We start from the raw sequence: 12,535 nt of genomic DNA on the forward strand, positions 1-12,535 counted from the left end.
GAGAGATACGAAACACTGCAAAGGTTTGTACGTAGTTGTAGTGGTGTTTTTTTGGGCGGAACGGAGTTGTATTCGCCTGGTATTATTATTTTATATCTTATTATACTATTATTGATATTAGCAGTGAGAGGAGAGCGACAGGAAGCCGCATTCGTCATATTATTTGGGATGGATATAAGAATACCTAATAATGAATCTTGTTTTTTTTTTATTATTTTTATCTATGACTGACTCCGTAGTTACATAGTTACTACATACTACATACTACATACATACATACTTTGGTCTAAAATAAGCCTTCAGTCGTTATCTTCATATCTCCCGTCGTCTTTTTTCTTTTTTCTTTTTATCTCTCTCTCTCTCTCTCTCTCTGTTATCTCCTTCCTCTCTTTGTTCAGTAAAAAAAAAAAAAAAAATTCGCAATTTCGGGCCAAACCGATTCATTTTCGTGTCCCGGAACTCGAATTGAAATTCGATTCTTGATTTTGTTATCTCGTAGATGTAGTAGATGTAGATGTGTAAACCCCCCTGAATCCATACGGGCTGTGATTCCCCTCCGCGCCGGACAATAAGTAATAATAATAAGAATAATAATAATAATATATACTCCTCCCCGCATGTCATTCGGGACTGCTTAGTTCTCTCCTTTGCTCGTTCTTCATTTTTCATTTTTCTTTTTACTCCCCCTTAATTTTTAGCTTCTCTTCCAGCATCCACCACTGCCCGTTCTTCTCGTCTTCTACTACCACTCCCCCCCTCCCCTTCTCTCCCTTCTCTCCCTTCTCTCCCTTCTCTCCCTTCTCTCAGTCCATTGTAAGAAGAAAGTCCCGCCAAAGCTGTACTTTGTTCACATTGAAACTGTCAAGACTAGACAATCACTAGGGTTATAACTAGACGAGACGTGAAAATATAGCATAGAATCGAATCTGGTAAACCCACCCCACAAATACATACAGAAAAGGCAAAGAAGCGGACCTCCGGGGAGCAACATGTCGGCTCCCACGGGCCGCTATGCCCCCGACTATGCTTCTTACAACTGGACCGGTGCGCCGGCAAACTTCACTTTCACAACCAATTCGGACCTCGGGGGAGACTCTCGTGCGTTTCCCAAACCCCAGAAGAGAGGTCCCCCAGATGCACTAACCCCCCCCTGACTAAAAAATCAGGAATCGAAAACCTAAACAAATGGTTTCAGGCTGGCGATCAGGCGTACATAATCGTCGCCTCAGCGATGGTCATGGTCATGATTCCCGGGCTGGGCTTCCTCTACTCCGGCCTGGCGCGGCGAAAATCAGCGCTCAGTATGATCTGGGCATGTATGGGTTCCATGTCTGTCGTGACTTTCCAGTGGTACTTCTGGGGGTACTCGTTGGCCTTCTCCCCGACCGCGACGAATGGGTTTATTGGCAATCTAAGCAACTTTGGGCTCATGAAAACACTCGCGGCTCCGAGTCCCGGCTCGCCGTTGATACCTGGGCTGCTGTATGCTTTAAATCAGGTGTGTGAGATCAATTTTTTTTTTTTTTTGTCGGTGGTGGTTGGTGGTGGTGGTGATGGTGGTGGTGATGGTGGTGCAGGCTGACCTGAGGAGGATTTGCTAGATGCAATTTTGCGCTGTGACTGCTGCCATAATAATGGGATCCGTGGCTGAGCGAGGTCGTCTGCTACCCGCCATGGTGTTTACTTTCTTTTGGGCTACGCTCGTCTATTGTCCCCTCGTGTGCTGGGTATGGAATGTCAATGGGTGGGCTTACAAATGGGGCGTCTTGGACTTTGCAGGCGGTGGCCCAGTTGAAATCGGATCCGGTCTATCTGCGCTCGCGTACTCGATGGTTTTGGGTCGTCGCCAGGAGCGCATGATGCTCAATTTCCGACCACATAATGTTTCACTCATTCTTCTGGGGACCATCTTCCTGTGGTTTGGATGGCTGGGTTTCAACGGCGGTTCGGCTTTCGGTGCCAATCTGCGTGCTGTCATCGCAACCTGGAACACTTGTTTGACCGCTAGCTTTGCAGCCATGACCTGGGTACTCCTCGACTGGCGGCTCGCTCGGAAACTGTCCATGGTCGGGTGGTGTTCTGGTACCATCTCTGGTCTGGTCGCTGCAACTCCAGCCTCTGGTTTCATTCCTCCGTGGGCTAGTGTGATTCTGGGAATAGTTACAGGAGTCGTTGCCAACTACAGCACCAAAAGTCAGTTCTACCCTTAAACTTTCAGAAATGGTTCTTGGGGCAGGCAAAAAAACATATAGGATTTCGACTAACCTTTCTGTAGTCAAATATTGGATCCGCATCGATGATTCTATGGACATCTTCGCCGAGCACGGCGTTGCCGGCATTGTCGGGTTACTCTTCAACGCCCTCTTCGCCAGCGATGCCATTGTCGGCCTCGACGGCGTAAACACAGGAACGGGTGTAGGGGGCTGGCTCATTGGCAATTACAAACTCCTATACATCCAGATAGCGTACATTTTTGCGGCAAGTGCGTACACTTTCGTAGTATCCGCCCTGATCGCCTACGGCATCAACGCAATCCCGGGTTTGAAATTGCGTGCGTCAGAACAAGCGGAGTTTTTGGGAATGGACGACGACCAACTGGGCGAGTTTGCGTATGACTATGTCGAGGTCCGCCGCGACTATCTCGCATGGGCGCCACAGATCCATGGGCAGAATCAGGAGGGCCAGGACGAGTCCAGCGTTCACCTTCATGGCACTAATGAACACAGCGAGACGATAAAGTCGAGCATAGCGATGAATGGTCGACCAGTATCGGCACCCACGCCTGCTAGATCAGACAGCCAGCGTGACGAAAGCCCTCCCTCTGCTCCACAACCGGCTATCGTTAGCCATAGTGAAAAAGGAGAAGTGGGCTGAATCTTTTCATGTTTTTGTTTTGTCGTTTATGCAAATTTCTTCCTTTGCTTCCATAAGTTTTCTTTTGCTTTTCAAGGAGCAGTATGGGATAGCATATCACTTTGGTTCGTCCATTTCTGTTGGCAATTATCTCCGGTTATGATTTTTCCCTAATTTAACCTGGCCTGTTATTCTTTTCATAGTTATATTAGTCATATTTTTTGATGCTCCATATGCACGTACGACGATAATCGACACAATTAAAATCGAGTCTCGCTCCACACCTTGATGGCCGAAGATGACGACTCAAGGAGAGCATAGAGCAATACCTGATCCGCCGGGCATCAGAGTCCTCCTACTAGAGCTCATATTTAAAGTTAGAAAATACAAGGACATGTTTAGTCCTTCGCAAGTTTTGAGTGGTGATTAGGATTGTTCTTAAACTCGAGGAGTCGAGTCAGGGTCCTGATTAGACGCGGTAGTTAACTAACTAACATTAACAACGGCCCGAGCTTCCGCGCGCTAAAGAGCACACCGGGTAGGTAGTTAAGCGACTTATTCAAACCGTCATCGAGAACATGTGGTTCAACTCGATCATTTTTTCAACACCTAGCACAATAGAGATGGGATGTGCTGCAAAAGGCGGATGGGTGATGTCAGATATACATCAAGGTTACTTTGCGCAAGGAATATCATATCTTGATGAGGCTGCGAGGGTTGGTCGACCCTTGCCGGAAGGATAGCTAACTTTCCTGCGTAAATGGGCGCCCAGCTCGATTGTTTGACAAGAAATATTGGGCGATATACATAGCGTATAGGGTATGGGTGGAGATAGGGATGGGGAATGGAACTTCTTCCCTTCGCGCTAGCTATAGGTAGAAATTGTATATAGTGCAAGCGCAAATATATCATTATGACTCTCTCAGTGTGCATTCCGTTCGGAGTAATGAGGGAAGCCTGTGATCTATGTCTAAAACCTTACAGAAAAGTTAACGGGAGAATCGCCCAACAACCCACCGAGCGACAAGCAGGATATTTGATAGCAAAGGTGTAACGATAATAAAACAAAGACGCTCCAAAGCGTGATATACAAGAAGACAAAAATAGAATAAATATCTCGTCATTACAGACACGCCCTCCTCCCCACGTTATCTCCTCATTCCAACATAAAAGGTCTCACACATTAACACTATATCCACCTATCCTCACCCCAGAAATCCCCACTCCACCGTTCCTCTTCTGCCATGCCAAATACTTCCTCCCCTCATCCACCCAAAACACCGTACTAGAAATACACACAAGCACACACAAATCCCACAATCCAATCGCCTCTGTCTGGAAAATACCCTGTAAAAGTGGCAAATAAATAACGCATGCCTGGCCCACCAGCGACCCCAGCACGGCATAATTAAACATCTTATTGCTAAAAAGCCGCAACTCCCCGCGCAGGATGGACTTGGTTTCCGATCGGCACGTCAGCGCATTGAACATGTCGAATAATACGAAGCAGGTGAATGTCATGGTTGTGTCGCGGCTGGTGACAATGCGGGAGCGAGTGCCAGAGACTTCGTCCGTGTGGTCTGACATTTCGTGGACGTAGATGGCCAGCGTGCCGAGCATTATTAGCATTGCGGAGGTAAGGACGCGGCGGATCAATGGTTTGGTAAGCACGCGGGCGTGTTTGGAACGTGGAGGGCGGCTCATGATGGATGGATCGACAGGCTCGACGCCGAGGGATTGGGCGGGGGGCCCATCCATGAGGATATCTGTACACGGAGATTGGGTTTAGCACCAGTCTGCCTTCTCCGATGTCGAATGAGAGAAGAATAACAGGGGAACATACTGATCCATAATATCTGCATTGCATTAAGCGGGTTCTTAAGTCCCAATGTTGTACTGATGAGCACCAGGCTCAATGCGGCAACGCTGGTGCTTAGCTGAAACGTGATAAAATTCTGGATATTATAGAAAATACCCTTGCCTTGCTCGATGGCTCGTAGAATCGTTGAGAAATCGTCATCTGTCAAAATCATATCTGCAGCTTCCTTGGCGACATCTGTGCCTAACCGGCCCATCGAGATTCCAATATCTGCTTTTTTCAAGGCGGGTGCATCATTGACTCCATCGCCTGTCATTGCAACGACATTGCCGCTCGCTTGAAGCGCTCGCACAATCTTCATCTTATGATCCGGGCTGGTCCGTGCGAATATAGAGGTTGCAGAAATCGTCTGCGCTAATTCTGCAGTACTCATATGATCTATGTCTTCTCCCCTTAGTACCTCTCTCGCCGCGGGGGACGGATTAACAGGCATTCCCAGTTTCCTCGCAATAGCCACCGCCGTTGTTTCCGCATCGCCTGTGATCATAATGACCCTGACTCCACCAGCCATCAGTTTGCGGATAGCTCGGTGAACGTCCTTTCGAGGTGGATCATTCATCCCAACAAGGCCAGAAAACACAAGACCTGTGTAAAGTTCATCATTTTTGGACTGGCTGTGTCGGAGCTGTGTTGTTTTCTCCAAATAGCCGGGTGTTGGGCTTCGGCTACCCAATGGGCGAGACCCTCTTCCGATATCTCTAACAGGACCGCTTGCGAAACCAAGCACTCTCAGCCCTTCTGCCGCCATGGACTCAGCTGCCTGTCTCACTATCTGCCGTCTCGCCTCGTCTAAAATTACTTCCCTGCCGTCTTTGGTTAAATAAGTATCACAACGCTTGAGAACTTCGTCTATAGAACCCTTAATGTATGCAATTTCCGGACAGCTACCGTTGCTAAACCCATTTTCTGACAGAGGACCACCGCTGCCAATGATCACTCCCATCCATTTTCGTTCCGAGCTAAAAGGAGTCTCCGCGACACGGGGGCTTATCCGGTCTCGAATGTCATCCTCGGCGAATGCGTCTAATAGATCTAAAATAGCGACATCTGTAGGTTGACCAACCCATCGACTTCTAATTGCACCCGAGGATTGATCCACAGTTGAGGATAATATGGCAGCGGAGGCAGCTGTGGCCGGCGAATTGGCGTGCGCGCGAGATAGTCGAGCATTATTGGCAATGTTACCTACACGGAGGATGGTTCGTGCAGCAGCACTAGCATTCACTGACCGGCTGTCTCTGTTTACGTCGAAAGGAGCATCAGAATCGAAGTGCCACATTTTCGTAACCGTCATATGGTTGAGCGTTAAGGTGCCGGTTTTATCACTGCATACGACGTTGACAGAGCCTAAGGTCTCCACACTAGGTAGTCGTCGCACGATGGCGCCTCTTTTCGCCATTCGAAAGACACCTAGAGCCAGCGTAACAGTGACGATTATGGGAAGCCCCTCTGGAATCGCAGCAACAGCCAAAGACACTCCGATAGTGAACATATCCAACAAATTTCTGCCTTGTAACAGCCCAAGCAGGACAATTAACCCAATGACTGCAAATGACATGTAACTCAGCTCTTGGCCCAGGCGGTCCATTGACAGTTGAAGCGGCGTTCGTGGGCTTTCGATTTCTCGAAGAGAGGCAGATATGCTCCCAAATTCGGTATTAGGTCCAGTAGCTATAACGATCCCTTGACCATAGCCAGACCGCACCAATGTGCCCATAAAAGCAATGTTATGCTGTTCATTTAATCGAAGATCGGTCCCAACGGTTCCAGCAGCTGGAGAATCGTAATAAGGGGAATTGGACCCTGAATTTTCCTTTAGCGACTGAAGCCCGCCATTAGATTTCCCCAGTGATTCAGAAGATTTGATAACAGGTTCATTTTCTCCAGTAAGGTTAGATTCGTCAATGGAAAGGCCGGTAGAGCTGGTGATGCGGAGGTCAGCAGGGATTCGATCACCAGTTGAGAATAGAACCAAATCCCCAGGAACTAATTGGCCTGCCAGAACTGTTGTAGACGCCTTTGGGGAGGACGTCACTGGATGTGGCCCATTCGCTGCCAACTCTTGCATCTCCAACTCTTCCACATCATTTGCAGTTTGAGATGCAGTATATCCGAGTGACCCAGAGTGAGGTACATTGCGAATCAAATGAGCATAATGCGGCACCATCCTATTTAGTGCCTCTAACGACTTCTCCGATCTGTACTCCTGCACAAACCCAACACTGACGACAATTGTAACCGCAAGCGCAATACTAATTGCATCGTCATAATTGCTCATGAAGAAGGAAATCGCAGCAGAAGCCAAAAGCAACAGTATCAAAGGCTCCTTAAATTGCTTAAGAAACCGTAACCAGAGAGGCTCCGGGTCCTCGGAGGAGAGTTCGTTGGGGCCATCCCGCAGCAATCTCGCGTGGGCATCGGCCGGGGAGAGGCCATGGACGAGCGATGTTTGTAAACGGTCAGCTACTTCCTGCGGACTGAGCTTCGAGTATGTGGATGTGGTTGAAGACGATACGACAGTACTCGTTCGATAGGGAGAGGGAGTCTGTCGGGCGGAATTGGGGACGGCGTAGAGAGGGAGCGGAGGAGGGGCCGGAAATCCTGACATAGCTCAGGATGCGGAGGAATCAGTACGCCAGTCTGGCATCCCGGGACAGTTACGGGGCTGGCAAAAGCCGGGGTTACGGTGGGAGCAGAGAAGGCATATATCAATGGGGTGCGCTTCTGATATTGGCGGCCGCTGGTCAGAAGACGGGATGTTGCTGATGAATGTGGTAGTCTCGGCGCGGACCCGTGGACGAACAAAGCACGTTTCAAAGTCCGGACGCCAATACTAATATTAGCAGGGCGCTGCAGATCGGGATGGAATTGAGGGTAGTAAGCGAAGAGGAATTGGGGAAATTGCCAGAGTAGAATCGGGGAGCTGAGAGGGAATTCTTCTTCATCTCCGTTGGCTAATGGAAAGCTGTCTTTAAAAATAATATCGCGGATAGGGCTTGGCCACTTGGGCTCGCGGCTCTCGAGATTATGGGGCTAAACTCAATTAGACCTAGCCCTTCTTCTGACTTCCGCGTCTGGTCCATGCCAAGCCGCTGCTGACTGATGCTCACTCACGTGATGTTCCAGCCACCGCATTCTTCTCTTTTGGGAACAAAATTCTGGGATTTCAAACAAACGCGCTTCCCAGATCCCCCAACCCCTCTCCTATTTCACGCCGCCGCCCCATCGCCGACTCATCATTCCACCGATTCCCATTCTATCTCTGCGTTAGAAGCGTCGAACTGTGCATCACTCATCGCTTTGATTGAATTTAGATACGTTAGTCGATTCCCGTTGCCCTGTAGCATAAGGACCTGTCGCGCGAGGTCGCAATTCGTGGGCCCTTGATCCCCAAAGAAAGCACCAGCGCGTCGATGACTGCGGGTCGACGTACTGGTCGCACTCGTTGTTGACTCTCTTTCTCGCGTCTGGAATCACCTTAAGAATACATCTTTCCTAATAGTACACGGCATTGTTGATCCCATACCTTCAACATGTTTTACTCGGAAACACTATTATCGAAGACCGGGCCGCTGGCTCGAGTCTGGCTGTCCGCGAACCTCGAACGCAAACTGACAAAATCTCACATTTTGCAATCTGATATCGAAAGCAGTGTCAGCGCGATTGTCGATCAAGGCCAAGCACCCATGGCGCTGCGGTTGAGTGGTCAGTTGTTGTTGGGTGTTGTCCGTATTTACAGCCGGAAAACTAGGTACCTTCTCGACGACTGCAATGAAGCTTTAATGAAAATTAAAATGGTTCGTATGACGGTTCATAGACTGCCGGAAAATAATTTGCTTTGCTAATACCATATTTAGGCTTTTCGATTGACCAACAATAATGATCTCCCCAGCTCTGTCACCCTTCCTGCGGGTGGAATTACACTACCAGATGTGCTTACAGAGTCTGATCTGTTTATGAACTTGGATACATCTGTTTTGTTCTCACAGCCTCAAATAGGGACTGAAGGGAAACGGCCTGCATCGTCACTCGGTTGGTCGAGTCAACTTCTTCCAGACAGCACCCCTACTCAACGATTCGCGACACCCATCGAGAGACCCCACTTGGAAGATGATACCGGTCTCGTTCTTGATTTAGGCGAGGACGACATGCCTTTGGGCCACGACATGAGCATTGAAGTGGGACGAGATGCACCCGCTCCACGATCGGCTGGCGATGACCTTTTCAGCGACGACCATAGGCCATTCGACGATGATTTAGAGCTCCATCACAGTGATGCCGGAATCCAGTTTGGCAAGCCAGGCACTGAAGAAGATGCCCATGACAATGTGGATAACTTCTTGCAGCGAGATGATGATGTGTTAATGGGTGGCATTGAAGAAGAACTGGGGGTCCCGGTTGCCGAAGAAGACACAACGGTGGTACCTGCCGAAGAACCCAGTGAATTTCTTAGGGATTCCCAATCTCCGCTCTCCTCTGTGCGGTCTAGTGTCGTGCGAGAGTTTGATGACTCTTTTATGAATGAGAATGAAACTATCCGCCAACCCCAAAGAGTCAAGAGAAGAAAAATCATCCAACCAGACGTAGATACTGTGATCTCCAGCCATCAAATCAAGGAGCAACAAGCTGACCGATCGAGTATCTTGAAACCGGCCTCAATTTTGCCACGTGACCCTCTTTTGCTGACTCTGATGAATATGCAAAAGAACGGGGATTTCGTGTCAAGCGTTATGGGTGGCAACAACCAAAACTGGGCGCCAGAATTGCGTGAGATGCTGTCAATCGATGCTGTGCGCCAGGCGAGCGAACTTAAGCGAAAACGGGACAGCGGCATTGCCGATATGGATGTTGATGGTGCTGACAAAATTCCGCGACTTGACCTTAGCGAGGAAGACGGTCTCCTACATGCGGACGAAGGCGTTGAAATTGGCGGAGATACCACCTTGAACCAGCAATCCGAAATCCACCTTGCTGGTGACGAGGAACGACCACATGACTTGTCCGATGACGAAGCTGCCGTTTATCAAGCGGACGGCTTTAACGACTCAAGTAGTGTTGTTCATCCCGCAGAGAGCGGGCCAATCTCCCTCGGCACACAGCACGCTGTTCACCTGTTGCGTGATCGATTTGGTGGCGAGCCACCATCCGAGGGCGCGGCGCAGTCGAAGAAAAATAGCGTTGTTTTCCAAGATCTACTTCCCGAAAAGATCACGAGCAAGAGTGATGCGACCAAGATGTTTTTCGAGGTTCTTGTGTTAGCTACGAAAGACGCTGTTAAGGTTGAGCAGAGTCCCGGTACGATTGGTGGTCGTCTAAAGATTCGTGCCAAGCAGGGTCTATGGGGATCGTGGGCAGAAACTGAAGCGGGTGGCGAAATAGCCACCCAGACACCGGAGGTTACAGTTTGATTTTTTATGTCCATTCAAAAGGCTTTTGATTATCCTCTGGATTGTTGCCCTAATATCAGCTTTTGGATGGGTTCTTGAATGTTCCTACCAAGATACAAAATACTTTGGCGAGTTCTGTCCGCCTTCCTTGGTCACTTTCTCTCCCTTCAATTTTAAATGTCATTTTCTTGTCTCTTTCTTTTTTGACCTGAAAAAATCTTGGCTTCGGACTCCGGGACGGACTGTTGCTGATCGTTACTTAGTTCTATGTTTTACTGTACCAAAGGTTGAGAAATAACGGTTGTGTACAGTTTGTGGTGTTACATCATGTATGATTGCTTCTGCTCGTGCGAAAGTTGACTTGAGGCTGGGTTAGCCTTCTTTTTTGCTTCTTTGTTGTCTTTCTTTTCTCTGGATGTCCCACTGCGGCTTCGTTACCAATTTTTGTCACAGGAAAGGGGCGCAATGAAATGGCGTTGACAGTTGGGTTTTCTTGGTATATATAATAAAGCTTGGATTTCTTTTTTCACCAATTTTTCTGAAACAAGCGGGTTTCGTCCGGGAGAAACAGGGGCGTTGCGAGTTCTTGTCGTAATAGACAAACATTGCAGCGCAGCGGCGCCTGGCGGTTAGTTTAGATTTGATCATTAGTACAGTCGCCGTATTCGAACCAATATCAATCACAAGTATACTTTTACAGTTCATGAATCTTCGCCTTTCCCTGCATTTATCGTAAAAGCTTCCCCTCTGGGGTTGAGTGTCGAAGGGTTGGATGGCAACGGAGTAAATTTCTCACGTCGAGTTTCCAAGTTCGTATTTCTCTGCTAAATATGTGTATATATTCCATTTACTAAATGGGGAGAAGGAGGTCGTTTATAACAATGGATTGAGATGGAACGCAATCTTGCCTGGGAGGCGAAAACTCCTGGACCCAATTTAGAAGATAAAAGGAATTGAAAACAGAATCTCGCATGTCCTTCTGTTTCTGTAGGTGTGGTTAAGGGGGGTTGGGCGTTTTATATTCAGGTCAACTGGATATAAACAAATAATTAGAGGTTATTTTGCATTTACTGATTATTTTTAATTTAATTTTTCTTGATTGGTTGACGTAGATGTTTGGCTTTGGCTCACCCGGTGGCGATCCGCGGGGTTAGAGATGATATCATCGAGCTTATTTACGTTACAACGTGTGGTAAGCCTCCAATTTGGCAGGAACTATGTATGTTTCGGATATTATTATCCCTTTCTATATAAAGTATTTGGGCATGTATCAACCGTTTACATCACTGACAGTAAGTGGATTCGTTCCATGTTAGCTTAGATATTGCCAAAGCACGCATTCAAAACGGCACATTAATTTCTGTCATCCTGGTACAGAAGAGGGGGTCAAGTGATACGACAAAAAAATATGTCCACTTCTCGAAGGATCTCAGAAGGCAGCGACGGAAGTTCCACCGATAGCTCAACCGACCCAGCTTCTCATGACTCGTCGACGCACGTATATCATGATACAAAACACCAACAGAAGTTCTCCGGGTTGGCGGACCAGAAGCATGCCGCCGAGCAGCGAGAGGAAGAGAGACGAGATGAATCGCCGCCGGAAGATCGTAGTTTCGTGTATAGAAAACCAGGCGCGGGGAACTTGTTAACAGAGTTTCTGGAAAAGTAAGCGCGATATCTATACTGGATATTTTTGATTTTTGCTCTCTGCCATTTCTGCGAAAGCGTGCCTTGATATATTTAATGAGTATGAAATGCTCGTTTGCTGAACTTTTTGCTCGCAAATGAGATTCAAGTGATTCGCCTGAGTGCCGTTGGTACTTATTCCGGAAAAACCAGGCATCGCTTATAGCGAATGATTTTTCATTCCCACACCTATCGAGATTCGATATTTAACCGGGCTATCACGGAATACTGTCACTGCGACAGTGCTTGTTTGGTCTTTTATACCACTAGTTAGAAGTCGGCAAATGTGGGATTTCAATATTTTGTGTAACCTTAGTCTTTATTTGATTGGGTCTTATGAGAGGAATTTCTGGGTTGCAGAGTATAGAAACTTGAAGCAGTATTCAAGTGTACACGCTCAGGTGAGAAAATCGAAGAGTTGTTGCTCAAATTGTTCAGTCTTAGTTGTAGCATTTAGTTATTAGATGCCTCTCGCAGGAGCCAGAGGACACAAGGATAGTTTGGCGCGGAGAGGAGCTTCCGAGGCCCCAAGAATCCCTGAAGGCTCATGTCATGAAACATTCTATCAATTCGGCGCTTGAACAGTAAAGAATGTGATGCCACATAGAGGTAGCAGCTGCGCCCACAATTGAAGCCGTGCAATTTTGCCATCCCAGTAAGCTATGGGTTGATGCAAAAGGTGGAGTCGAGATAGTTAAGCTTATTTGATGACTAAGTTAACTAATCCCAC

General features: G+C 47.8%; 4 protein-coding genes across 10 annotated transcripts; 3 read left to right on the forward strand and 1 right to left on the reverse strand.

Annotated features, from left to right (window-relative positions):
* The first annotated feature begins 330 nt into the window (after positions 1 to 330).
* On the forward strand, positions 331 to 3,789 carry BDBG_05429. 2 transcript variants are annotated; one of them, XM_031722145.1, is made up of 5 exons: positions 331 to 813; positions 867 to 1,098; positions 1,167 to 1,498; positions 1,602 to 2,193; positions 2,276 to 3,789. In XM_031722145.1, the coding sequence occupies exons 2-5, from the start codon at positions 990 to 992 to the stop codon at positions 2,872 to 2,874; spliced, it is 1,632 nt and encodes a 543-aa protein (XP_031578961.1). In that variant the 5' UTR covers positions 331 to 813; positions 867 to 989; the 3' UTR covers positions 2,875 to 3,789. The 2 variants fall into 2 exon arrangements, with proteins under 2 accessions (XP_031578961.1, XP_002623921.1); XM_002623875.2 differs by having other exon boundaries at positions 331 to 1,098.
* On the reverse strand, positions 402 to 10,175 carry BDBG_05430 (Ca2+-transporting ATPase). Its single transcript, XM_002623876.2, has 3 exons — positions 4,697 to 10,175; positions 2,266 to 4,619; positions 402 to 2,179 (listed from the first exon to the last, which is right to left on the reverse strand). Exons 1-2 carry the CDS (start codon positions 7,338 to 7,340, stop codon positions 4,030 to 4,032), a joined length of 3,234 nt encoding a protein of 1,077 aa, XP_002623922.1. The 5' UTR covers positions 7,341 to 10,175; the 3' UTR covers positions 402 to 2,179; positions 2,266 to 4,029.
* Positions 7,801 to 11,096, forward strand: BDBG_05431 (cohesin complex subunit SCC1). Its single transcript, XM_002623877.2, has 2 exons — positions 7,801 to 8,529; positions 8,590 to 11,096. Exons 1-2 carry the CDS (start codon positions 8,266 to 8,268, stop codon positions 10,138 to 10,140), a joined length of 1,815 nt encoding a protein of 604 aa, XP_002623923.1. The 5' UTR covers positions 7,801 to 8,265; the 3' UTR covers positions 10,141 to 11,096.
* Positions 11,097 to 11,305: 209 nt separating this feature from the next.
* BDBG_05432 lies at positions 11,306 to 12,533 on the forward strand. 6 transcript variants are annotated; one of them, XM_031722149.1, is made up of 3 exons: positions 11,306 to 11,411; positions 11,497 to 11,784; positions 11,909 to 12,533. In XM_031722149.1, the coding sequence occupies exons 2-3, from the start codon at positions 11,528 to 11,530 to the stop codon at positions 11,916 to 11,918; spliced, it is 267 nt and encodes an 88-aa protein (XP_031578965.1). In that variant the 5' UTR covers positions 11,306 to 11,411; positions 11,497 to 11,527; the 3' UTR covers positions 11,919 to 12,533. The 6 variants fall into 6 exon arrangements, with proteins under 6 accessions (XP_031578965.1, XP_031578962.1, XP_031578966.1 ...); XM_031722146.1 differs by having other exon boundaries at positions 11,306 to 11,338; positions 11,413 to 11,784; positions 11,916 to 12,533; XM_031722150.1 differs by having other exon boundaries at positions 11,306 to 11,338; positions 11,436 to 11,784.
* Positions 12,534 to 12,535: the final 2 nt, after the last annotated feature.

This window comes from Blastomyces gilchristii, assembly GCF_000003855.2.
Source record: "Blastomyces gilchristii SLH14081 genomic scaffold supercont1.11, whole genome shotgun sequence".
In the NCBI taxonomy this organism is placed as follows: Eukaryota; Fungi; Ascomycota; class Eurotiomycetes; order Onygenales; family Ajellomycetaceae; genus Blastomyces; species Blastomyces gilchristii.